General features: G+C 38.4%; 1 protein-coding gene across 1 annotated transcript in view; it reads left to right on the forward strand.

Moving 5' to 3' along the window:
- Positions 1-797: 797 nt before the first annotated feature.
- The window catches only part of GALNT10 (polypeptide N-acetylgalactosaminyltransferase 10), a 38,341-nt gene continuing 11,200 nt past the window's right edge, over positions 798-27,938 (forward strand). The window contains exons 1-8 of the mRNA XM_080988381.1: positions 798-1,058; positions 12,119-12,221; positions 13,627-13,765; positions 14,697-14,863; positions 16,648-16,833; positions 19,241-19,424; positions 20,580-20,697; positions 26,662-26,769. Coding sequence (XP_080844507.1) covers positions 828-1,058; positions 12,119-12,221; positions 13,627-13,765; positions 14,697-14,863; positions 16,648-16,833; positions 19,241-19,424; positions 20,580-20,697; positions 26,662-26,769 — 1,236 coding nt within the window. The 5' untranslated portion in view covers positions 798-827. The remainder of the gene's footprint in view (positions 1,059-12,118; positions 12,222-13,626; positions 13,766-14,696; positions 14,864-16,647; positions 16,834-19,240; positions 19,425-20,579; positions 20,698-26,661; positions 26,770-27,938) is intronic.

The following is a 27,938-nucleotide window of genomic DNA, read 5'->3' on the forward strand; positions in this document are numbered from 1 at the left end:
ATTGCTCCATCACTTCCCTGGCGCCCCTAGAAGGCTTTACTTCAGTCATTAATTAAAAAACAAACCAACCCTACAAGTCTCCTCCAACATAATGCTCAAGGCGGTAAAGGAATTAAATGCTTTGAGGCTGAGCCTTTTCAATTTCCTAATCCTGGGTACTGCCCTCTTTTAACAACACTTGGGCTGTTCCGTCCCGCTTGATCTCTGCTAGCGCTATCATTCCCCGCCTTCTAACTTGCCCGTGCCCCCCCCCCCAGCATAAGGGCTCCTCCGCTGCAAACTTCTTCCCTTCACATTCAGTAATATAAGCGGTGCCTAATTACAGCCCTATGGCACAGCGCAGGAAAGGCAGCCTTGCTGGCAGGCAGGTTCCGCCCGCTCTACCCTCTTCCTTGCACTCGCTCCTATTTAAGCTTCTGGCCCTGTCAGCTCCACCACCAGCCCACAGGGGAAGACTACGGCCAGTACCATTTACAAAACATTTGAGGGGGGGGGCGGTTGGCGGCGAGAGGAGCCGGAGCTGCCACGCTTCTATTCCCCCCCCCCGCTCGGTGCCGGGCACTATCGGTGGGCGTGGCCTAGCCTCGAGGTTTCTGGGCGGCGCTCCAACGCCAAGCTTCTCCCCCCCCCACCGGCTCGCGGTGGGAGTGGTAGTGCCCACCCCTCCGGAGCGGAAGTGCCTGACGGAGCGGAGTTGGCGGGTCGGCTTTGCCTCGCGCGCTGCTCGAGTGCTGCTGCTGCCACCGCGGTAACCGCCGCCTCAGCCCCTTGTGTGAGGGGAAAGTTGGGGTGGGGTGGGGTGGGGGGTCTTCCCGGCGGCTTCTCGGATGCGGCGGAAGCAGAAGCGGCTGCTGCAGGCGGTGGGGCTGGCGCTGGCCGCCCTTGTCTTCCTTCCCAACGTGGGGCTTTGGTCGCTTTACCGGGAGCGGCAGCTGGATGGCGGCGGCGGCGATGGCAGAGAAGCGGCAGGCGGCGGAGGCGCGGGGGGAGCCCGCGGGGCGGCGGCAGCTGGGGCGGTACCGGCGGCAGCGGCGGCAGCAGCCCGAGGAGAAGCGCAGGTGAGAAGCGGAGGGAGCCGCATATTTTTCTCCTCCCTCTCTCTCTGTCTCTTCGCCTCACGTCTGGGGTCTTGTGGGGAAGAGCGGTTGCTACTTCGGATGTAGCCGGGAGACGAGGATCCTCCTGAGGGGACGACTCGGACTATTATTTTTTTTATTAAAAAAAAAATCTGCCTTTCATCCTCATTTCTATAGTCAGTGGTGACGGAAGAGGAAGCGGCCGCTCTCTATGGGGTGAAGGGCCTCTGCATTGCCTATACGTTTACATTATATATGTGTGTATATATGTCTATACACATATGTACTGTATGTGTATGTGTACACACACACACAGAGGGAAAGGATAGCTGAGCCGCATAGAGGTTTCTCTTACACACACACTCACACAGACACACACACGTCCAGTGTGTATATGTGTATACACACACACACACAGAGGGAAAGGATGGCTGAGCTACACAGATGTTTCTCTCTCTTTCTCTCTCTCTCTCTCTCTCACACATCCAGGGCATTGACCCATTAGTATGAAGGGGTGACAGGGCGGGGGGGGGGGGCAGAGGAAGGAAGCCACACTTCCTTTCAGGCCAAGAGGTGGCTGAGGATAAAGCAGCTGTCTGGTGTGGGGTGGAGGGAGGCTTTGTGACCCCCATGCTCTGTTGCTTTTGGCAGGCTCCGCTCCTCGGCCATTACCCTCCTCTCCTGGGCTAATACCCTTTGCAAGACTTGTAAGTCATAGTTGGCTTACCTGATCTTGCCTGTTCTACTAATAAGTGAACCGCGTGGAGGTGGAGAAAGTAAGGCAGAGTTTTCCTCCTCCTTTCTTTCTTTTTGGAGGGGAATAGGCAGTTCCCGTTTTGAACCAGACTGAATCATAGGTTGATTTTGCAAGTGCTCACACAGAAGAGCTGTAGATTACCAGGTGGTTGTTCTTTTTTTAAGAAAAAAAACCTGATTGAGCATCTTTTGTATTAAGAGTTTCTGGGTTTCCCTTTTAAATTAACATGCTGGCATTATTCTTGTTTTGGCACCCTGTCATTAAGGAGCAAAATAAGGTGAAGAGCATGAGCTGTCACTAGTAAACTAATCTTCTTTGTTATAAGGCTCTCATTGTTTAGGTCACCTCAGAGTTAAGGGTGTAAGGTTGCAATCCTGTGCATATCTAATGGGAGCAGCAGTTTCGTCATGCTGGTAGAAGTGGATTCTTATGGCAGAGTAAATCTGTTACTGCTGCAAGACTACTTGTTGTTTTAACTTGAGAATTCATTAACGTATGTGTTTTAGTTTTGAGTAAGCACACACAACTCATTGAGGTGATCAGTTTTATATTTTATCTGTAGTCTTATAGAGAAAGTGTCTCAGTCAGCTACTTAAGGTAATGTTCTTTTCATTTATCTAAATATATATACATTTAGTTCTGTATTGTACAGCTATGGTAACTTTATTTCTTTAGTGTTAATGAAAAAGGCTTCATTCAAGACAAAATGCTGTGACACACAAATGTGCAGTGTCTCCCAAAATAATGAACATAAATTCTTAGCAACGTGTACAATGAGTTTTGAAAGTTCCTGCTGGTATGTCAGTTATAAACTTGTTCTGTCTTCACTTGAATGCCCTAAACATGAATCCCTTCTGTTGCCATTTCATGGACTTTTGTTTGTTCTTCTATTTTCACACTTTATTGCCCTCACTGCTATTCAGATTTCAAGAAAAAATAATATTCTTAGGGGTGCCTAATTAGGCATTATATATAAATTATGTGCACAGACCTAGTCCACGGCCCTAACAACCTTTTTTGGCACACACTAGGAAAGGGGAGAGTGTCTGAGATGGGAAAATATTATCAGAGAAATTTGTTATGTTTGCGTTTGACAGAGGGAACAGACCAATCTTTAACAAGTGTTTAAACACAGTTGTGAGAAAAGAACCAGGTAGGCCTTGGAGAGAAGAGTCATGGGCAGGGTGCATTCAGGATATATTATTGGGTTTATGGAAGAAGGGAAATGTACCAGAGATGCAGGCAGAGAAGTGGAAAGTTATCTTCTTCTCAATTATGTTGATCCTCATTTCAAATCTCTCGGCTGCTATACCATAGGCTGGGATTGGGGGAAGAGGTGTGTGCTTTGATGAAGTGTTGCCTCTCCTGTGCTTGCCGTTGGGAACAGTGGCTACCTCCTCTCTGGAGGCCATGAGGAGGAGTTAGCTTTTGCTTCTATGTTAGATTATAACATGTCATAACATTTGAACCTAGATGAAATGCAGTATTCTTAACTATCATCAGTGAGGGTGGGGAGAGGAAACCAGCTTCCAGCAATGGTTTATGTAGCTGGCTTTTCACTTACCATAGGAAAGATTAACCACAGTTTAGTGCTGGGATGTAACACTAAATTGTGGTTGATCTAAAATGGAAAGAGACATGCCAGATATTGTCTTTGCAGCTGTGCTGGAGTCAGTATGTGAGCCAGGGGGTTGCTACAGCTTGTCCGTGTAATGAATGAATGAATGCCTTCAATGTATTGGTTTAATTTAAATTGTAGGGAGATTAGTGCTGTGAGAAATCAGTGGCTTTGCAGATGCCATTTAACATGGTTCATAATTACCTGTAAAACTTTTAAAATAATTAATATTGGTTTCTGGTCCTTATGCCAAATTTACTGTACCTATCATAGCTCTTTCACTCAGCAGTGGAGTGGAAACCAATAATGGTAGAACTGCAAGTATTTGTTTACCAAAAAGACTACAACATTTAGTGGCTCTCTGTTGCAGCATTAGTTTATTACAAAATGATCACACAAAGCTGAGTACAGTTGGATCATAAAGCTTATAATTAATAATGTATTTTCATCTTTCTCCTCATTAGGAAAACATTTGTTAGATTACTCCTGCAAAGCTGTGATTAATTTTCTAAGCCTCCTCTTAGTCTGTTAGTTAGCATGTCATTAAAAAAAAATCTAGCCCTACAATTACAAAAAATATAGATTTGCAGTTCACTGTAATACAAGACTCTATGAACTGCGCAGTGCATGGGAATATTAGTACCACTGTCATCATAACACCTGGTGATGGAGGATGAAAGCTGCGTTCTCAGTAACATCCACAAGCACGTTTTTGCATTTTAGTTTTCTGGATGTGTTAACACCTCTCAGAGGACTGTCTGTTGTAAAGTCAAGCAGTATCCTCTTGTTTGTATATTTGGCAAGCATGCAAAAGAAGTCATCTGCCATGCAGTCATCTTATCCTCAGTCTTAAGACTGTACTGTGGGCATGGAGGGCAAATTATTCAAGTATTGTAACAGTACCAACCAGTGTGTCATGTGCTGGCTATGTTTGCATCTTGAATGATATATTGTAGTCCATATCACAAACTCTTGATAATACTGTAGTCACCAGAACATCTGGTGAGGAAAGGGAGCCTGTTGTGTGATATTGAGTAAAAAGTGCTAAGTCTGGAACTAAATCGGTACCCTAGAAGCAAATGTCTCCCCACCCCCACTATGTTCAAACACAGCACAATTATTCGAGATTCCCGCGTTGCAGGGGGTTGGACGTGATGACCCATGAGGGTTCCTTCTGATTCTGTGAACCAGAAAATGCTTATTCCAATAAGGAGGGAGAAAGGTTGTTTTCTGCTGCTCCAGAGAAGCGGACACGGAGCAATGGATCCAAACTACAAGAAAGAAGATTCCACCTAAACATTAGGAAGAACTTCCTGACAGTAAGAGCTGTTCGACAGTGGAATTTGCTGCCAAGGAGTGTGGTGGAGTCTCCTTCTTTGGAGGTCTTTAAGCAGAGGCTTGACAACCATATGTCAGGAGTGCTCTGATGGTGTTTCCTGCTTGGCAGGGGGTTGGACTCGATGGCCCTTGTGGTCTCTTCCAACTCTATGATTCTATGATTCTATAATTAAACTTCCTCATTTTGTAACTACATTTCTAAACAAAATTCTAACTAGTTTCTGTACTACATTTGAGGGTAAAATCCTAGGCCTTTGCTCATGCTTTCAGATCGCCTACTCAGACTTAAGTGACAGAACTTTCCAGAGTTTTTTGTTTTTTGTAATCTGTGTTTTCTGTAAGGTGGAAAGTATATTTTTCTTTCTTTTTTTTAAGACATGCCTTGCTTTTTACAATATCTGAGTCTCAAGGCATCTTTCAAAAAGTAAAAGCATACAAAATACAAAATTTAAAACATGAATTAAAACATCAGAGAATAAAACAGAACAGGATTCATGATGCAAAGACTTACTGAAAGAAATCATTTTAAACTGATGATATGATCATTCCCAATGTCAGCACTATATCAAAGTATGGCCCATTCCCCACAAGTTTTAACAGAGTTCTGTATCCCCTGGCTCCCTCAACATACGCAAAGGCAGAACAACAGGGCAGTGCAAGGAAGGGGAATCTGTTCCACAGTTATTTATTTAAAGTAATTTGTTAGTTGCCATTCAAAATACATTATTTTCCCATGACAGCTTACATCATTTAAAACAATTTAAAACTTCTATCCCAGGAGAGGAAGTGCTATAGCTGTGGGGCCACTTCTATATGCCAAACTGACCTCTGTTTATGGCTTCCATAAGCAAGATTTTCCTATAGCTGATCTACATTTCTGGAAGGTTCACATATTTCCATCTACCTTGCTGCTCAGACAAGTTAACATACATATTCTGCAAAACCTGTTGAATGGCATGTGGCTATGTCAGAGGGGAAAATCAGTTGTAGGAGTGTTGAGCCTTATAGGAAGAGTGTCATATCTCAATAGGAATGTTATTGCACAGAACAAGGGCAGTCACATTGAAAACCCTGCTTTGAGTTACTGCAAAATGAGCTTCTGAAATCTTTGGAACTTGAAGAAGAAATTATCTTGCAGACCACAGTGATCTACTGGGTATATAAGGGATAAGACAGGCTTTCAAGTAAACTGGTCCTGATCTCCTTGAACTTGGCCTAGTAGCAGATTGGCAACCAGTGAAAATCCCACAAGCAAAGTGTTGTACGCTGGCGGCGGTTTCACCGACAAACGACCATTCTGCACCAGTTTCAGCCTCCACCTCCATACCAAGAATAGCCTCACATATAGCACATTGCAGTAATTCAGCCGCATGGTTACCAATGCACAGACAACTGTGGACAAGCTACCCTGATCCAAGAATGGCTATAGCTGTGTTAACAACCAAAGTTGGTGAAATGCACTCCCAGCCACGTAAGGCACATGTGTGTCTAGTGGCAGAGCACTAGCTCCTTCAGAGAGAGTGTGACCTCACCCAGGACACGCAAATTAATGATTTCCCAGATTGGGGACACTCACCTACAAAGCTTTGCTAGGATTCAGACTAATTTTAACAGGATTCAGGCTCACTGTGAGAACAGGATGCTGGACTACATGGGGCATTTGCCTGATTCAGCAGGCTCTTCTTATGTTCTTATCTATTGAGCATTCATCCTGATTTGTATTCAGGGAAATTAGATGGTGTTGGCTATTTAATGAGCATTCATTGTCATTTGCTGGAAGGTTAGATGATGTTGCATTTAAGCAAGTATTGTCCCACACTTTCCAGGGCATTTTCCCCCTCACTTGCTGCAAAATGTGTAACCTTTTTGGAAACTAAAACATGGTGGTTGAACTGCTGATCAGGACTAAGCAGTGGTAATACATTTCACCAGTATTAACAAGCTCCATTGGATTCCTGTCCGTTTCCAGAATTACAGTTTTCTGTCTTCAGGTAGGTAGCTGTGTTGGTCTGACGCAGTCAAAATAAAAATAATAATAAATAATAAATTGTCCAGTAGCACCTTATACACCAACTAAGTTTGTTCTGGTATACGCTTTCGTGTGCATGCACGAAGACCAAACTTAGTTGGTCTATAAGGTGCTACTGAAAAAATTATTTTATTTTAGTTTAGTTTTTAGTTTTCTGTCTGTTTTGATTCCCACATGAACTTGGCTACCATTTAAGGTCAAAGGATGCCCTTTTCTCTGTGTTGTGCCATAACACAAGAAGCAGGAAATGGCATTTTATGTGGAATGCTTTTCTTAGGGCTTTTCACCTGGCAAACATCCTGGTGAGTTTTGTGTACCAGGCGAAAAACTTTGTTATATGTTTCATCTTTTTGTTGCTGCTAATTGCGGTTTTAGCTTTGTTTCAAACCACAGCTTGGTTTTACTTTGTAGGGAGTGTATTTTAGTTGTAGCTGTTTTATTGTCCTGGATAAGATTAATGTTTATGATATGATATGTCTTTAAAACAAATTTTGGTCTACAGTGTAAAAGACACTACATTTCAATCAATATATCTGCAGGGAACAATTGATGGTAGTATATTACACATGTTGCTACAAAGCCAAAAAGAGATTGACCACAAAGACAAAATAAGAATTAAGAAGTATTGCATTTCAAACAGTAGACAACAAGATGCTTCTGGAATATGACAAACAAGGCATAAGGTTATGTTAACATCCGAAATACAGAAATGTAGTATTTTGTATATGGATGCTCAGTGAGTAATAGCCCTTTAGCATCTTCTCAACATCTTGCAGTAGTGAATTTCATAAGTTAATGATTAATTGTTGTTAGCAATACTTTATTTTTGCTGTTTCAAACATGCTGCACATAAACTTAAGTGGTCAATCCTTAATAGAGGGATTAAAAAGTTTTATTCACCTTTTGCTACATTATTCATATCTATCTGTCTATATGAACTACCAGCTAGGGTGACTATAACCATATAATCAATATCTCTTCCACGCAGCACACTTCATACACATCCTCCCATCAATTGCCTGTGATTAGCGCAATACAATAATCTAAAGCTTCCCGCTGAATTTACATTTATCATTTTGCAATCAGCAGTTACTATCCAATAGAAAATCCTGATTTATTTCTATTACCACTATGTGTATATTCATTTTGCAAAGTAACCTTTCCAAACTTCTCCCTCAATTCATAAAAGTAGAGGCTGTATTTCCCGTCTGCTCTTGTGAAGTAGCAATATATGGTTGGTATGGGATCCTTTAGCTCATCCTAGAAAAAGTCTGAGGTGCAATTAATTAAATCCACATCTTCATATTGACATACATAAAATATGGATAATTTCAGAATAAGCCCAGATCAAAACACATGATTTTGATTTTCCTTTTCAAGAACTGGTACAAAAGACAGTTCTATTTTCCTGTTGTATTATAACCATCTACAGATGTTTTAGACATCATTTCTTAATGGGCTTTGACAGTGCCTTCTAAAAGCCAGCTGTTTGGCAAATTTTGAATGGGCTATAAATATATCGTGAATGTGAGATAGAAATAAGTCCCTGCGAATCAGGTTTCATGGAGTCTAAACTCTTGAGAGTTAAGCATTCAATACTCTCTTTTCTTGTAAAATAGGTGATGGAAAATATTTATATATTATCCAGAAAAGTCATATTAATTATTTAGGACTTGATGCTGTCCTACTTTTTTGACAGGGAAGATAAACTGCTGCACTTCCTTATACAGTTTAAAGATGTGCTCATAATATGTGTGGAGTCCATGACATTTCACAGCCTAAGTTATGCTATATAGATACAGTGGTACCTCTGGTTACGTACTTAATTCATTCCAGAGGTCCGTTCTTAACCTGAAACTTTTCTTAACCTGAAGCACCACTTTAGCTAATGGGGCCTCCCGCTGCTGCCACGCCACCAGAGCACAATTTCTGTTCTTACCCTGAAGCAAAGTTCTTAACCCGAGGTAATACTTCTGGGTTAGCGGAGTCTGTAACCTGAAGCATATGTAACCTGAAGCGTATGTAACCCAAGGTACCACTGTACTTATAGCTATCTAAAAGGTTAGAGATTCTTAAGTCTTTGCTTCTCAGGCAATATTGTACTCAGCCGTAAATACACCTGTCTTACATGAAAGGAAGTCCAATTGTTGCATCACTACCACATGATCAGACATATTTTGTTTGATTCCATTATTTGCTGTTTGAAGAAAAACATATTCTCTTAAGGTGTGGTTTTTGGCTCTTGTGGAGGTTAACCGGATCATTTCCAGGCCTTCTCCTGCATTCAGTCAACTGCTATCACTGTTGGTGAATGTTCAATGTTTATCAAAATGCTAAAACTGGGGGGGGGGGGGGGACAAGATGTAAACAAACAGTAATCACTGTTTGCATACAAATTACTTCATCAAAATAGTTCTGCACTAATTTATTCAGTGACATGTGAGAGTTCTGTTTTCATGAGTCAAAAAAGAGCCATCCATGTGTATTCATATTTTGAGTCCTCAAAAGCTATCCCCACACAGAATTCCCAGACCTTTAAACCTTTGAGTTTAAAAAGTGGGTTGGGCAAACATGGCACAAGAATGATTTAAAAGAGAAAATTATACTGTGCATGCATAGACACCTTTCCTCATTTTTCCCTATTAAAAATTCTTCCTGCTAAATTGTGCTCTCTTTTTTTGTAAATGTGGAGCTTGCAGAGCACTTTGAAGGGACATGTTTGTTCCTCTGGATCAGAGTCAACAGCACTGAGACACATGGTGTACCAAAGAGTGCTTTGCTATGATCTATCACCAATATGTTTAATCATTATCTCCAAAATGTTGATATAAAGGAGCTTTATATCATGATATTTTTACTTCATTAAAGATGGCTGTTTCAAACAATATCTCCAAAAAGGACTGCATTTTTCCTTGAAGTAATAATATTTGGAGTTTATATAGCACATTTAGAACATTCTAAGAACTTCACATACATGATTTTATTGCAATTGCCACAACCACCCATTAAAGTAGGTCAGCATTGCTTTCCCTTTATTGCCGATGAGGCAACTGAGACTGATAGAGTTTGCCTAAAGCCGTCTAACAAGATAATAGCTGTAGTGAGCTTTGAAGTAGAAATTTCTAGGTTCACAACTTATCCACTGTGCTACACTAGTTCAGTGTGCTGATGGATTCATAATAATAATCTTACTAATAATCAGCCTTCTGAATTCCTCTTTCTCCATTTGAAAAAAAGGGGGTTGTGTTAGAATTAAAAGAAAGTTTACGCACATGTGAGTAAAAACAGTGCCAGCAGCCACAGCTTTGCTTTTTTGTCCTTGTTATGGCAGTTAGAGGCAAGCTACTGCTTTGTCTAAAAAGGAGCTTGGCACCATAACTGGTTCTCTCCCACAAATACATGCATGCTCCTTGAGCCTTAACATTTGGGTTGCTAATTTACCTTCTGGCTGCTGCATACCTCTATTCTGTGCATTTGTATTATGCTGTTTTTAATACATAATTTCTGATTCAGAATACAACAGTATTCCAAGAAGGAAATAGCACCAGAGCAAATAGTTTTACCAGTAGGAAATAGAATGGAGCAATCTCTCAGGATGGTCTTGCCACAGACAAATGTTTGTTCTTAAAAGGAAAATGAGTTTTCATTCCATACCCATGATGGATCAGATTTTGGATTAAACTTGTAGCCCCTTGCAAATGTCAGTCCAGCCAAAGGATATGGTTTTTGAAGGGTGTCTTTGTGGTGTTTTGTATTTTTTTAAAAAAGAAATAAAGTGTGTGTGTGTGTGTGTGTGTGTGTTTTAATTGTCAAAAGGAGATTGACACCTACTTTAAGGTAAGGTTACCAGATGTCCCCGTTTCCCAGGGACTGTCCCCGGATTTACAAATCAGTCCCCTCACAAAATCCTATCATTCTTACTGAAGTTGGAAAGTGTCCCTGGATTTTTGTGCAATATCTGACGCAGGAGGAACTGTACCCACAAATGCAGGCCCATCTTAAACAATGATTTTTCTTAAGGCTGCATGCTAGGCTCTGTTTAAGTTTATGATCTTTGATTTTTGTGCAAGGTGTAAAGTTGTAATCTTGAGAAGTTCCAGATTACCACCCCCCACCCAAAATATCAAACAAACAACACCTTGACACAAAGGCATTTCATCTTGTACTGTATTGGGCATAATTCTAGCAATCCAATTATATGAGATATGCCACAAAATGTATAAGAAAAAATGCTAAGAATCATTCTATATATTTTTTTATTTTAAAGTTTTATTATATTTCTGTATTTTTATGTATGTCATTTGTTCCATCACATTGGTGCACTTTGCAAAAAAGCTTATAAATACTTTAATTTAAGAGCGAGTTGATTTCTTTTAACTAATGAGAATTTTTTAACAAAAGGTCTAAACCTGAATCTGTTGTTTTGTTCACCACTTTATATATTATAAAAAAAGTTTTGTTATTGGATCTGACTAGAAATAACATTATATAATGCTGCCACTTAATTGGTGATTTTATTATATTTTTATATAGCATTTACATGGCTTAAATAACCATTCATAGCTGGGACCAGGCACACCAAATAGCAACTAAACAAAAGATTAAAATTATGTTTTTTTGTATGTTTAGCTATTGAACGTTACTAGATTTCTTTGGTAATTTTTCAGCTTGGTAGGCAACATAAAGGGCTGTTTACAACTATTAATCTAAATCCATTTTTAGAGTATTATTTAATATTTCTTTCTACTCTGACCTCACTTTCATTAAAGCAAGGGATGAAAACAATGAAGGAAAGATTAGCTTCAAGTCTATAATTCTTCATTTTAGTGGGAAATGTACCTCACTCAGATGCATTGACTTGGTACAGAAAACAGCTAAGTAAAGCCCTATGCAATGGATTGTTAAGCAGAAAGCAAATCCAAAACATGACAAACCAAATATCACTGTCAAAGGTATTGATGCAATACTCCTTTGACCTTTCTTAAAATGCCACATAAGTTAAACCCCACAGTTTTGAAATGTTCTTTGATGACGCACCAGGGCAGGGTCATCCTGTAGGTCAACATTCACCATTCTGGTGGACTCCTCTTCCCTGGAGGTTTTTAAGCAGAGGTTGGATGGCCATCTGTCTTGTATGATCTAGTTGTGAGTCGTGCATTGAAGGGGGTTGGATAGATGACCGTTGGGGTCCCATCCAACTCTACAGTTCTATGAGTCTATGTTTTGAAAATATGGTTTGTCAGTAATTCAGTTTAGCCTTGAATGCTTTCCCAAACTTATATATAATGTTTATTTAAAAGGGTTTCCATACAAGGCAGAAGAAAGAAGCTTATCTTGAAAACAGACAAAGAAAAAAGGACTGGCATGACAGGGATGCTATAAAGAAAGACTTGCAACGTACAGGTGTGTATGATAACTCATTCAGCCTTAAGGCATGTAATATTGAATTACATATTCAGTAACCTATAAGTAAAATGGAACTGAGCACAGAGTACTGGGGGAGGGTATATGTAACGCAGTATCGATTACTGTTAGCAGAGTTTACAAGAAAGTCAGCAGGCCTTTGCTAGCAAGTGTCTGGAACGTGCTTCGGGCAGTGGTTGAGCAAAGAAGTCTACTACTTCTGTTTTTCTTTTCAGTTCTGATAATTTGCTATATTATCATATGGGTGTTCGTTTGTTCCAAGGGAAGAAACTGAAAAATGCAACAGGACCTCAGACTTCAAACTAGAAAGGAACAGCAGCTATGTTTGTATGCTGCTTGCTCCCAACCATTCTACAAGCATGATATCTTTCAAGGTCTTTCAAGCTAGCCATTTGAGAGTGCAATTTGATGTATCACAAAGGGCAGGACAAGAAGGAAAGAAGGAAGAACTGCGTGTGGCACACCACCCCATTTCAATCTTCACTGGAAGGCTTAAATGCCCAAGTTTCCATTGCAAGGCCTTAAAAGCATCAGTGGGACATAAATGGAAGGGAGAAAAATGATGACTGATGTTAAGCAAACCAGAGACTGCCGTAACTTGCTATTTTGAAGCAGAATGATGTAAATTGGTATGTGAGTGTGGAGGCCATGCAAAATCTCCCTTTTCCAGTTGAAGTGGCAAAAAATGTAAGCCTGAAACTGGTGAAGATTTGTCATACCAGCCCTAGAACGGAGTTAGGGTTTTTGGGGGCTTTCATCCCTGATTTTGGCAGCCTTCTGTGTGGTACAGTAGTACCAGTTGGTGGAGAGAGGGAAGGTTGTGCTGACAACAGCATCCTGCTAGACTTTATGCAATGGGAGGGAATAATAAGAGTTAATCAAATTGATCTAGATAGAAATTGAGCATTTGCCAGACTTGGTTTGTGTCTCCAAAACCAAATAGTGGGGCCAACAGAGAACAAGGGCAGGAAAGTTCCCCACATATTTTTAAGAAACTGATTGGCCTTCCTAGGTTGTGTATATTTTGCATCCTATAAATTGAGATAAATCTAATTAGTCCCAAATCTGACCTTTTTTTCAAAATGACAGTTAACAAGGTATCTGTTATAAACACCGTTTAGTGTTCCTATAGTTCTTTCAGTTTTATCATCCACTTCTCAGCTGCTCGATAGTTTTAACAGATGTAAAGTGTGGTGTTTGGACATCATACTGTGTCCTTGATAGAATGTGGCATAATGAGTATTGCCTAGCCAGCCGTGCTAGCTGAGACTAGTGGGAGTTGTAGTCCATAATATCTAGAGGGACCAGATTGACAGAATTCAGAATTCAGCTTTCAGCCACTGGAATTTTATAAGTATTAATGGCTCCACTTCTTTTGCTATAGGAAATGGAGAACAGGGAAAACCGTATCCTATGACAGATGCCGAGCAAGTGGACCAGGCATACAGAGAAAATGGCTTTAATATTTTTGTGAGTGACAAAGTTTCTCTCAATCGATCCCTACCAGATATACGACACCCAAAGTAAGTACAAACTTTTCTTGTTACTGAAAGTATGAAGGTTTCTATTTCTAAAATTGGCTTTTCTGTATCCTAACTTGAGTGTCATTCCAATTTGTATTGCCCTTGCTTGTTACATACGTCTGCAGTATCTTGATAGGTTGAATTATCTAATGTATTAAACAAGAAACCTGATAGTTCAGCAACTCTTAACTCTGTCATCAGAGCCAAGAAATAAAGCATAAATATTTATGTACAGAGATTCCAACAGTTGCAAATAAACTCTCCTCTGTATTTTATGTTATTGGTGATTTATTTTAATAGGTTTGCTATAGAGTGGATATGTTTTATTGTCAGTGTTGTTGCTGTTGTTATTTTCTTGCCCATCCTTCACCAGAAGATCCCATGGCAGGTTACACCATATAAACACACAATTAAAACATTGAAACTATCTGAATAAATGAGGAATAGAAAAGAACCCTGTGGGTCACGGAACATCTGTTTACTTTGGATGTATCCTCACTTTGAGATTTGGACGTACCCAGGGCTATGAAATGCCCTTAAAATTCTCTTCAGCAATCACTCACAGCTTGTATGATACGTATTTTGTAAACAAATTACATTCAGAAAGTGCTGCCTGACAGTCATCCTTCTTTTGGTGTTTGATATGATCTCTCATCTCTTTGACATTCCATCCAAAAAGTTTTTCAGATATCTCCTCCATCCCACTAAGAGGTATCATTGTTTAAGTCTTCGATCTTCTATAGCACCAATGGGGAACCTCTGGCCTATGGACCCAGTTAGAATCTTGTTCTTCCTGAATCTGTCCTAATACAGGCTATTTTTCAACTGTATGTTTAATATTTAGCTACAATAAGCGAAAAAACTCAAATAATAGTAGTAACCATTCTTTGTATTCTGGTCAAGCTAGTTACTGTGTTCATCTGTCTTGTAGCTGCAATAGCAAGCTATACCTGGAAAACCTCCCCAACACCAGTGTAATAATCCCATTCCACAACGAAGGGTGGTCATCACTTCTCAGAACAGTGCACAGTGTTCTCAATCGCTCTCCTCCTGAACTCATAGCTGAAATTGTACTGGTGGATGATTTCAGTGACAGAGGTACTTTCATTATAATATTTATTTATGCAGACATATGACTGAACAAAAAAAAAGGTATATAGCAGATTACTTGTGCAGATATTCTGCTGACAAAATTCATTAAGTGAACCCTGCCCAGTATTCCAAATGTTGTTGCATATAATGGGATATATTCATACACAAAATGCTCCTCTCCAAGGTGTGGAAGATTGTTTGCAATTCTGTATTCAGCTTATGGTGGATAACCAATGTTTGGGTACACAAAGAACTGCCATTCTGGAAATATCCATAGCTAACTAAAACATACACAAAGGTTGTCAGAACAGGAACTGCCATCAAAATTCCTTTATTGCAAACTGACTCCAGAATCTCTTACGTTAAGTCATAGGAGCTTTTTGTGGATTTGTGTTTTAATTTCAACCACTATTCCTTTATCTTATTTAAATTAAATTATTTCATATACTGACTTTCAGAATGCTAATTATATTCTTGTGTTCAGAGTGGCTCAAATAGCTAATGCTTTATCAAGCATGGAAATCATTTATAGTTGTTGAAATGGAGAACATGTGTTTGTATTATCATTAGATTTTTAGAAATATTTAATAGAGAGTGAGTTTTTATATTAAATAGTGAGTGAGTTTTTCAGGTCCTATTCTTGGCTTTTGGCTAAGATAATGCATTTCTAATGATGTGATATTATGCAAAGCTGTCCCACAGTGGTTCATTACTACTCCTGATAGCTATTTTCGCCAGTTTAAAAAAGAGCTATGTGACAGTTAAATGAACATTTATTCAGTTTTGAAGTAGCTTGCAAATATATTCTCACATCATATAGCTCACACATATTGCAATTTTTAATAGAGTTTTGGTTTTGAGAGAGAGAGAGCTTGTATCTTCTATTCCATTTGTATACTTCCCTTCTTCCAAAGATCCCAGGGTGGTTATCTGGATTTGGCAAAGTGGTATGGGCTCCTACAACTGTAGACTTAAGCCACACTGTAGTTAGCGATGTAAACCCACCCCCCCCCCAAGAAAACCCCAACCCCTTCACATGATATCCCATACTTGAAATTTATATCTGCCCATGTTGGTAATATACATTCTTACTCTAGTGTCAAGCAAATTATTTGATTAAGTTAAGAAAATTGTTTGTATTATTATAGTATGCGTATGGATTAGCTACTTGCCTGTTGTATGCCTATCAAAATTAAACCATTACTGTCCACGTATTTGTGTTTTATTGGCCTGATGTATGTTATTGAATTATATGTAATACTTTAATTGCCTGGTGAAGGTTCTGTGCAGCTACCAATACCTTATTATCTTAAAGTTTGTAGCTAGAATAAAGCAATGGCAGTGATCTCTTATGAAACTTTGCTTTTCTCAAGGTACCTAACCTGACCAACATGAAAGGTCTAAAATGGGATTGTATTTTTAATGGTTCAAGCTGTGCTGTTTGATCACGTCTTCCTTTCAAAGCTTGCAAAGTGATTTTTTTTAAAAAGTTTTTTTCTAATTTCTGGTGTTTTTCTTATTTCAGTTTTCTAGCTGCTTCATTTACAGCTGTTTCACATTTAGATATGTTTCATGTCTAATAGTCTAGATATAAGATGTATATAAGATGTGTGTGTGTGTGTGTGTGTGTGTATATATGATAGTATATAAAAATGATAAAATAGCAAAATTATAAAAACACAAAACTATTAAACCTTAAAGGTGTTCCAGATTCTGGAAATTGGGTTTTAAAGTTGGGGAGAAATAAAGAGTAAAGGACTGGATGAGAAATCATTTAATTTTCCATGCAGAACACTTAAAAAAGCGCTTGGAGGACTATATGGCCCAGTTTCCCAAAGTGAGGATTCTCCGAACTAAGAAGAGAGAAGGGTTGATAAGAACTCGTATGCTGGGAGCTTCTGTTGCTATAGGAGATGTTATTACTTTTTTGGACTCTCACTGTGAGGCCAATGTGAACTGGTTGCCACCCCTTTTAGGTAAGCAGACTATCTCATTCATTGTTTATTTATATGATTTTTATCCTACCTTTCTAATGCATTTACATCACTCAAGCCAGTGCATAACAAGTAACACTATAATTTTGCAATAAATTCTCAATATCAACATGTATTTCAGTCTGATAATCACATGTCCTGATATGGCATTTCTAGCTATACTTTCTAGCTATATGAAATACAGAGGCTTACAATCTGACTTAAAACTAAAATTTCATCCATAATTTAATTTTATTGTTCTGGGACTTCTCAGAACTTTTTTCTACAAAAAGTCAGTATCTGGCTTATATAAAGACTGCTGACATCAGTTACTCAAATAATGCCTCAGTGTGATTCTCTTTGAGAAAGGGTGAGAAGGTACTTGGATAAAATGAAGGTTCAAAATAGGATTGTCTTTTTAATGGTTCTGGCTGTGTTGCTTGATCATGTCTTCCTTTCAACGCTTGCAAAGTGATCTTTAAAAAGTGTTTCTAATTTCAGACGTTTTTCTGATTTCAGTTATTTAACTGCAGTTGGTTCACATTTAGTAATAATAATAATAATTTATTATTTGTACCCCGCCCATCTGGCTGGGTTTCCCCAGCCACTCTGGGCGGCTTCCAACAAAGATGAAAAATACACTAAAATGTCACATATTAAAAACTTTCCTGAACAGGGCTGCCTTCAGATGTCTTCTGAATGTCAGGTAGTTGTTTATCGCTTTGACTATGTTTCATGTCTAATAGTCTAGGCAAAGATATATAAAACACGCATTTTACCATATACTTGGATGATGGTCCTGTTGTGACTCACCATGGATCAGGCTGCAACCACTGAAGCCCAGTGAAATATATAATCCAGCTGTGTTCGTAAATTCAAGTTAAAAAGTAGTTTTATTTGTTTTGTGAAGATGTTTTGCCTGAATTATTTCCTGCCTGATTCTAACACAGAACTTAAACACATTATGGCTGACTGGCATATTGGCTTGTGGAAATAGTTTTGAACTTATAGAAAAAATAGGCCATTAACAGACCATTGTTTAAAACAAGGCTTGGCTGGTAATTGTTTGCTTGCTCCACGCAGAGTAGTCTCTCATTTTGAATTATTATTTTTGCTTTGTTTTGTTTTGGTTGACAGATAAACAGAAAAGAATATAACATTTGGATGACAAAATAGTGAGGCATTTGGATATCTGTTAATTTTTGTCTAATACCAAGGTAAACAGGCTTTTCAGATGTGTGTGTATAGACATTCAACATTAGAATCCTGCAACTGGCCTGTTTAGTTCACATATAATATGTGGAAAATGGCCTTCTCTTGCTGCTTGGCCTTAATTGTCTTCTTAAGGCTGCACAGTCACAGTGCTGCAGCCCTAGTAAGTGCATTCCCTATCTATGTAGCTGTTAAAATACAGTTACCCAGCCAATGCTTCAGATCATTAAGAACCATCACAAACTTTTTGGGCCTTCCCTGGTTGTTACTTCCCTTATGCCAATAAAGTGCAGCCAATGCTACTCGCAGGACTGCATGAGGTTTTGCTCTAAACTTCTTTTTCCCTTCTTTCCTCAGTGTCACCACAGCTCCACAATTTTTAGACAACTTCCCCCATTGTCCCATTTTACTAAGCTTCTGTTGCACTTTCTTCATTCACCCATAGTGTTTCATAACCTTAGCACTGAAATTTCTTCAGAGACTCCTCTTTGATTAGCCTACTGCCTCTGTTCACTGTCCTTTGTCTGTCTCTCAGTTCCTATCCTTCAGTCGCCTTGCTTCTGCACCATAGTTTCCTGGTTTCATGGCACCTCTTCCCAGCAGTCTGCCTGTCCCACACAGCTACTGCTGTCATTAGGACCTGGATAGTGCCAAACCGATGGACTTCCCTCTTGGAAGGTGATCTCACAGACATTGAGAGCTCTGATCCTCAAGCAGTTGCAGTGCTCAATGAACATCACCAGTTCTGCCAACTGGCACTGGAGACTTCAGCTTCACAAGCATTGTGTAGTATAGATAGCACTGAACTGACTTATCAGCCATTCCCCTACCTCAACTTGTTAATAGGTGTAAATCTGAATAGGTAGACTAAATTCAACTCCAAGTGTATATGTGCTCCCAAATGTTACCTTTCCAACACTATTATTTTATGTAGTCTTTGGGAGAGCATGAAAAATCACCAATGAATGTGAAACTCCTGTACTCAGCAAGACAACTCTATAATTTTTTTCTGATTGGTAGGTAGTTCACATCTGAATTAGATTACCCATGTGTGTTTCGTGGAAAGATGAGAAAAATCAAAAAGTCGTGTAGCTGTACTTCTGAATATATTCTTTATGGAGTATTGTAGAAACAATTGTGTTTGCAACTCCTTTCATCTGTAGCAAAATAATGTTACATGTTTCTATCTATACCCCAGACCGCATTGCTCGAAATCGCAAAACTATTGTTTGTCCAATGATTGATGTAATTGACCATGACCACTTTGGCTATGAAACACAAGCTGGAGATGCAATGCGAGGTGCATTTGACTGGGAGATGTATTACAAGCGGATACCCATTCCTCCTGAATTACAGAAACCTGACCCGAGTGACCCTTTTGAGTAAGTTCATGAAACAAAGTGTGAATAGGTGTTTAACCAGCTAGGCTCTTGACACTGGTGCTTTCAAACGGATAGAAACTATCCTTGGCCATCACAAGTAATGTTTCATTTCAAAAGATAAAATTCTTTTGTGTTATCTCTGTCTACTACAACTTTTTGAAAAGACATAATAAGGTCCATTTCAGATGTATAAAAATAATTTCAATTGCATTCTTGAAATAAATCAGAATGTTGGATATTTAATAGAACATATCGCATGCTGGTACAAATTAAATCAAAATGTAAACTTTATTTTCTTAATAATTATGAATTCAGTTAATATAGTGGTAGAATAGCCTGACCAGGTTGGTCCATGCTTTGGTAACCTCAACACACTTTATTTTATCTTAACCGTTGTTGCTATGTGTGGGTAAAAATGCAGCATTGTTAAATTAAATATTTGATTCAGAGTAATTATTATTATTATTATTATTATTATTAATACCCCGCCCATCTGGCTGAGTTTCCCCAGCCACTCTGGGCGACTCCCAATCTAGTGTTAAAAAAATACAGCATTAAATATTAAAAACTTCCCTAAACAGGGCTGCCTTCTGGCGTCTTTTAAAAATAGGATAGCTGCTTATTTCCTTGACATCTGATGGGAGGGTGTTCCACAGGGCGGGCGCTACTACCGAGAAGGCCCTCTGTCTGGTTCCCTGTAACCTCACTTCTCGCAGCGAGGAAACCACCAGAAGGCCCTCGAAGCTGGATCTCAGTGTCCGGGCTGAACGATAGGGGTGGAGACGCTCCTTCAGGTATACAGGACCGAGGCCATTTTGCTGCCTAGACCAATTAAGGAGAGGAAGAATGTTAAAAGGTACAACATTGGGCCTTTGTTAGATAATGTGGGCTGTATTCCCACACAGATTGACACCTTCCACTATTGGAGGTCTCGTTAATTCATTCTGAAGGAAACTGCCAAGTTCTCCTGGGTTCATAGTTTAAAGATATACTGTGCAACAACATCACATAGATTAAAAATATTAAGGTGGAGCAGTAGAAAAAATACTAAAGTATGAAATGTGATTTCAGGAATGTTATTTATTGATATATGGATGTAATGGTGGCATAACTATAATGATAGGTTTTGTAATGTGAAGGATTTCCCCCCTTAAGATCTCCTGTAATGGCTGGAGGACTGTTTGCAGTCGACAGAAAGTGGTTCTGGGAGCTGGGAGGATATGATGCAGGCCTGGAAATATGGGGTGGAGAACAGTATGAAATATCATTTAAGGTGAGTTATGTTCCATGAAAACTTTTATTTGAAAAAATGCTGAATAATGAAGTAGTTTATAGACGTGAAGCACCAGTTTGCAGGCTTTGTTTTTCTGTGTGTTTATAAAATAAAACTGTTGAAAGGATTTCTGCAACATTTCTTGAAAAGAACATTTTACTTTAATAAACCAAAAATATGGCTAAGAATCGAAAGCCTCTGTGAGGTTACATGCCAACTGCTAAATGATACCTGATCTGTAATATGAGAAGTGAATATTTGAGTGATTGATAGACAAACTGAAAGGCAATCAGTTTCTGCTAAGCTGGTTACGTAGCCAATAGTAAGCCAAGGAAGCAGGAGCATAATGAATGAATAGAATATTATTTTTGTAAGTGTCATGAATCAAAATGGCTTGCTACTATAGTCTTCTGTACGTAGAACACTCTATTGTCATAAGCTGGAACAAATGAATAAATTCATGTGGGCACCTCATCAAATTAAGAAGCTAGCTACTCATGGATCAGCTTGTTCATTGACCTGTGTGAGCTATGAGTTTACTTACTAGAATTTGTTAAGTAGAATAAATACAACTGAGGTCTTCAGCAGTACTTCTGGTGATTAAAAGGCAAACATTAGATTAATAAACAACTTGGTTACTGTAGTTAGCAAATATTTTAATGTCTTTATTCTACAATGCTTTTGTGTTTTAGCTTTAGTTTTGCCTTGTGTTTGCAATTATTTCTGATTTTTTAAAAAATACATAGCCATTCTAGTAGGTCCTGCATCCAAGTAAATAAGCCCCACTGCCTCAACATGAATCCAACCAACTTGCAAAGATCACAGGGGATAATTTTGCCTTGCCAACAGCCCTTCCCTGATTATTATAATTACTTTTTTTTCTGCTCACCCCAAGTAGTTTTTCAAATCTGAACTGTGATGCAAAAAGCCATCAAACTACATTAATTTGACAATTAACATGCAGCAAACAACATTTTCATCTCATTGTTTAAGTACAAAAAGCTAAGTGATAAAGACATATTGAAGGTTTCTTATTTCCTCTGTGAGATTTCTTTACAGTTGGTTCCATTTATCCCTTTTACTAGTGTGGGTAAAGAAATAGTGTAATAATGTAATTCTCTGCAGGAGATGGTAGAAGCAGCATTCATCTCTTCCAATTCGGACATTTTCAAAAACAGTAGTTTCCAAGAGTGATGACAGTGACTCTGCAAGCTCTTTGTCTTTGAAATGCTGGAGCAGACACTATTTGATCTGCAGGAAATAAGAATACTTCATTCATCTGCCTACTTGCACACTGTATTGCAGAGTTTTATTTCAGGCCAAGGATGATAATTTATGGTGGGTTAAATTCACTCTAATTAAATCCCAGCAGAAGTCCTCCTTTCTTTGTATTGTTCAACAGAAAAAGATGTTTCACTGAAATGGTGTGTTTTCAGGAGTTATGATAGATTGATGCTTTCATCTGTGGCTGATAGAAATTCTGATAAAGTAATAAGAATAAAAGATTTGTTCATTAGCAACAAGAACACAGGGTTTTTGAGGCCTAACAGCTATGAAACTTCATATTCAGTTTCAAAACTGCATCTGTTTAAACATAAAAAGATGCTGAGATCCTGCCTCCGAAGGAGCACAAAGAATCCACCTAGCACTTCTTCCAAGTAAAATAAATGGGAAATGTTATGTTTCAAAGACCAAATTTTCAACCCATTTTTAACCAACTTTCCCCCCTCCCTTCATTAATCTATTCCAGATTATTGCTAGGGAATTATTACTTGGGGAACTGTGTAAGAAAAGGGAAATTATCAGTTCCCAGCAATTCTAGGAGATAACAAAGGATAGTGTTAATTACTGCACTTATCATTTCATTTCTTTTAATGTAGGGAAATTCCTTTATATACTCACTGGAGCATGTTTGCGTGACATTAGGGAACCTAATTGTCTCTTGTCTTATGTAGCTTATAGGAAGGACCTGCTTCTCCAAAAAGATTCCTGTATCTTGAAAGTTTTTTGATAGCCTGCTCTGGATGAGGATGAAGTAGTCCTATGCAGTCAGCGGTTAAGGAGCTTTTACCTTGTGCTGGTTGCAAGTGAGGCCAGTTTTCTTCAGGTAGATTTTAGAAATGTACAATTTGTATTGCTTTTGATGGGAAGTGAATTAGTTGAATTACTATAAAAATGTTTCCAAGTGTTTAATTTTCACCCAAAAGAAATTTCTCTTTGCAAGATTATTTTTAAGGACTATTAGGTAGTGTAAATATAGCCTGTCCTCTAGAGCAAATGTTTACATTGAATAAAATAGGCATTTAAGTATAGAAAGACTCATAGTTCAATGAGGATACCCATCAAGCTTTGAATGACAGCTATATTTTGAGATTTGATGCAGTACCTCTGATTCTCTGCTTATTCTTGATCAGATTGCTGGTTGTAACATAATGACATGGAATCTCTATCCAACTTCTCTGATGGTTTCCCTATTTTGGCTTTGGATGTGAAGTCTTAGGGGATTCTCCAGCAGTCCTGCTTCCTTCTTAGCTATTCACTGTCTTCAAGGGACAAACTAGACATGACATGGTTTTAAACTATGGAAAGGAAGAATATAAATAAAATTATGATGATGCTGATTAAAATGCATGTATACATGTAACTTCTTTACATGTTTATGCTCTCTGGAAGACTTAGAAACAGAAGAGCCTTGCTTTTCAGATTTCTCTCTTGCTGCTTATAATATGTTTGCACTGGATTACATTTTTAGTGCTGCGTTTTCTACAGAGTTATTGTATAGCACTGATTAATGCTAGTTATTACTTCTCATGATATTTTATTTCTCCCCTGTCAGAGCTGTTCCTTGTGATTTTTATATAAAGCTAGCTTTTTTGTGCTTTGTACTATGAACAGTGTTGAATAGATTTTGTTTATATAGGCCTCTGCTTGGGATCAGTAGCTACACAGATAGGAATTTAGGTAGCTTTTAACTAGTTTGGGAGGGTGGAAGTTTAAGAAGCATGTAATCTATGGCACAATAATATATATGCTTTGGTTTATAATTTTTTATTATACCCTACACCCTAACCACTAGACAACATTGACTTTCCTCATAATAGCAGATAGTCTTGGTATGGCCAGTCTGATCTCCTTTCTTGTAAAATAAGACAAGCGACAGGGTGATTGCAAGGCATAAACAGTGCAATCCTGTTATTGAATGCAGATGGACAAATATTGGCATTGTTTAAGAGGCAACAATGAGCTGTGTGCTGCCTAACATACATAAAATCAGGAGTATCTTATCTGTGCTAGTAGCTACTGTTTTCTAGCAAGAACAGCTGCTTGATAGACACTTGCTATTTTTAATTTCAGTGCTACCTTTTTAATTCTTACCTTCTTTTTCCTTCTAGTGTATAAGGCTCTCTTTCTACCAATCTCTCTTTTTACAGATTAGAATGATAGTTTTCTTTATGCAGGTTGTAATGAATTCTGTCATCACACAAAGGGATTGCTAATAAAATGAATCAAAGCAGCAATGAAAATGAATAGGATGGCTGCTTTTGAAATTAGATTTGTGTTCGAGTAGCACATTATCAGTTGAAAACATGAGTGTTTTTAAAAGCAGTTGAGCTGGGTAAGTGTGAGGAAAGGATATCTGCAGCACATTGACAGGAACTCATAAGCCAGTGGACAAGCAGATTGTGTAATCAGAAGTTGTAATTTTTAATATTAATGGAATGTGTTAATCCATAATGAAGATAGTTTTCTGAAATGCTATGTAAGTCAGACAACACTGGTTCCGTCTTCTTAGATGTTTTGGGCTTTTACATATTGGGTGCTATCCAGTGTTAGTCAGGATCAGAATAAGCCCATTTAAAGTTACTGTCTATTGATTTCAGTGTGCCTATTCTGAGTATAACTTAGATGTATATCACCTGTTGTATTTTAATTTTAGCCTGTCCGCTGTTGATCTAATTTCTTTGTTTGGAAGTGTTCTTGTAGCTGTGAGACAATTATGGCCACACTGTGAAGTTCATGGGGGAAATGCTTTCCCTCAGTTGCTTTTGAAGATCCTTTGCCATCCAATCATTTCTTCCGAGAAGGAGGCTTAGGCCCAGATGAAAAGCATCAATCTCTCTGGCTGATTATGTTCTCAGCTAACATAGCTAAACACACTCCTACCCTGGGTGGAGCTAGTATATTCACGTTGCCCTCAGCTACCCAAAATCATGCCCCTAAACATTGTTGTAACTGTTGCAATCCCCGCTGGAACCTTAGGTGAAAGGGTGGGAATAAATTAAAATAATAATATTCAACTAATTTTTACTCTGAGTAGACCGATTTAAATTAATAGAGCAACTTATTCATGTTCATTATTTTCAGTAGATTTATGCTGAGTAAAATTTAATTGATTACCACCCAGTGTATCCATTAAGAATGGACTAATTAGTCGGTTTCAGTTCCTCTCAGTTCTTCTATATTTCCTATCTTAAATCTTCTTTTGTCCCATTTTCACATTATTTCATAAACATTTTGGAAAATCCTACATGGAAATAGGCAAGCATTTTCACTTGCATTTCTCCTAATATAAACATTTTAATACAATTTTGTCTAACATAAGTAATTGTCTAATATAATGCATTTTAAACTTTATTTCCATTAATGTGTACACCTCCCCCTAATACATATATTTTTATACATATCTTTAAGTTTGGGAACTGCATCCTAAAATTCAAAAAATTTGAAGGATAGCTGCATTTCAATCTGCACATTTGCTCAGTAAATGTGAATGAGGTAGGTTCACATTACAATGCTAACAATACCAATTTCTTCCCCATTCCTTGTATCCATTAATGAAACTGCCCATCTGGAAACTGCTCTTTTTGAATTCAAGAATTGATTCAGGGTTGTCACTTATCAAAACCAGTGGTGAGCAGTACATTCTCACCACTGTTGAATTCATATTTGACAGGCAAGTCAAAGACTGCTTAATGTTTAGTTTCCTCTACAGAATAAAAGCTGGAAAATGTTTTAATGAAACCTTTGTTGGATCATTAAAATGTTTACCTTAGCAAACCTAGCCAGACAATCCTTTTTAAGACATTTCAGAGCCAGTCTGTTAATAAATGGGCATGGTACTTTAATACAGATTATGTACATTATTAGTCAAAGAACTTAAATTCATTAAGCCTACTGGAATGCATGCACTCAACACTACATCTGTTTCAATTACCTAGACTGGCAAAACTTATATCCATATTTAATCTAGGTATCAAGGAAAGTTCCTAGAGAATGTTGGCACAGATTCAATGCTTCTTGAAGAGAAAATAATTTTGTTGACCCTTGTTGTTGTTTAGTCGATTAGTCGCGTCTGACTCTTCGTGACCTTACTTGGACATAAATAGAGCCATAATTCTGCAAGTAGCATTTAGTTAATTGATGCTCCATTTTTAAAAAATAGTTATGCACGTTTGCTTATTTCAGGAATACATCAGCATATGTATTTCTGCGAAAGCAGCAGTGGAAGGGCATGTTGGCACTGTAGTAGAGTTACAAAATAGCAAGTAAGGTGTTGATGTGTGACCTAAAATCTTTAACTTTCTCCAGATAACTCTGAGATTGTATGTAATAACACTACATAAGAATCTACAAAAGTATTCAACTTTAGTAGTCATGTGTTTACATGTGCATTGACTTTCCGAATTCTTTGAACTACCTAAGCTACACACTGCTTTTGATTCATGCTAGGTTCATTTCTTGGTGTTGGATCTGGTGGTATTTTTATGTCACAGTGGTGACATAGTTTCAAATATGCACAACTTTAAAAGCTTGAATAACATGACGTCTGAATGCATTTATGATGTTTTAAAAATAGTTTACTAAGGTAACAAACTTACTACTTGATATGACTTTGAAAAAGCTTTTATTTCCATCATATTCAGAAAATTCTGATCTGTGCTTACTCTCTCTGGCATCTGACAGGTATGGATGTGTGGGGGTCGTATGGAAGATATTCCTTGTTCCCGTGTTGGTCATATCTACAGAAAATATGTTCCTTACAAGGTTCCTTCAGGAGTCAGCTTGGCAAGAGTAAGAGCCTGTCTTGCTAAATTTCCTTTGTTCCTTGTATTCAGTCAAGATGCAATCTTCTAAAAAGATAGTGGGTGAGATGCATTTTTTAACATTAGTGCAAGAAGTTTGGGAGTTGACATTGTTTTGCAAGCAAATGATAGCACACAAGCTGAACTCTCACAAACCATAAAAATAGTTGCTCTAAGGGTTGCGCTACATCTTTAACAAGTGGTTTCTGTAGTGTAGAGGTTGTCTCATTTGCCTAATACACTGAAGGTCCCCATTTCAAAACCAGACAGAAAAAGGTAAATATTCTGGGGGAAGGGCCACAGCTCACTGGTAGAGCATCTGCTTGAAGGTCCCTGGCACCTCCAGCTAGAGCTGGGAAAAACTCCCTGTCTGAAACCCTAGTAACCAGTTGCCAGTCATTGTAGACAATACTGAGCTAGATAGATCAGTACTTTGAGTCAGTATAAGGTAGTTTCCTTTGTTCCTGTTGTGAGATACTCATTGGATTAGGTTGCTGCACTAGATTAAGAACTGAACAAGGCTATGTATAACAATGGCTGTTGGTTGAGCTGGCTTGCACATTTTGATATCCTTTATCTTTAGCTTTCTTTATATTAAAAACCCATTAGAATGACAAACATCATCCCCCCAGTGAAGGGCAAATGTGTCAATAGTAGGATGATTCCTTTAAACTGGCAGGACGTCTGAAATCAGATTGATTCACATTAATATATTCTTCAGGATAATTCAAAATATGTACACATGAGGATCCTCAGTGTTACTACCCAGACATTAAAAGTTTGTCCTCTCACATGAGTGAATTTGTCTTCTCACGTTAGTGAATTTTCATATGCAAAGATGAGTGCTTTTATTTGGTATTCAGAGGTGTGTAGTTTAAAGAAGGGTAGATACTCCCTCTGGTGGGAAAAGACAGTAACAGAAGAAGAAGAAACATGACTGAAAAGACTTCTCTCTCCCTCAGTCACAATTAACTACCTAAAGAACACAATTACTTTTAAAGTTCTTTTTGATGAAATACAGTAGATGCTCAGGGCCCAGTTTAATTCAACCTTTATAGAATGTTCTGGTTGTCTGACTCCTTGGAAGAGCAGTCATCTTACTGTACCATCTGATTGGGTTTGGACTTATTAATTTTGAACTTATTAATTTTGGACTTA

This window comes from Podarcis pityusensis (genome assembly GCF_964106645.2).
Source record: "Podarcis pityusensis genome assembly, chromosome: 2".
NCBI classification, from domain to species: Eukaryota; Metazoa; Chordata; class Lepidosauria; order Squamata; family Lacertidae; genus Podarcis; species Podarcis pityusensis.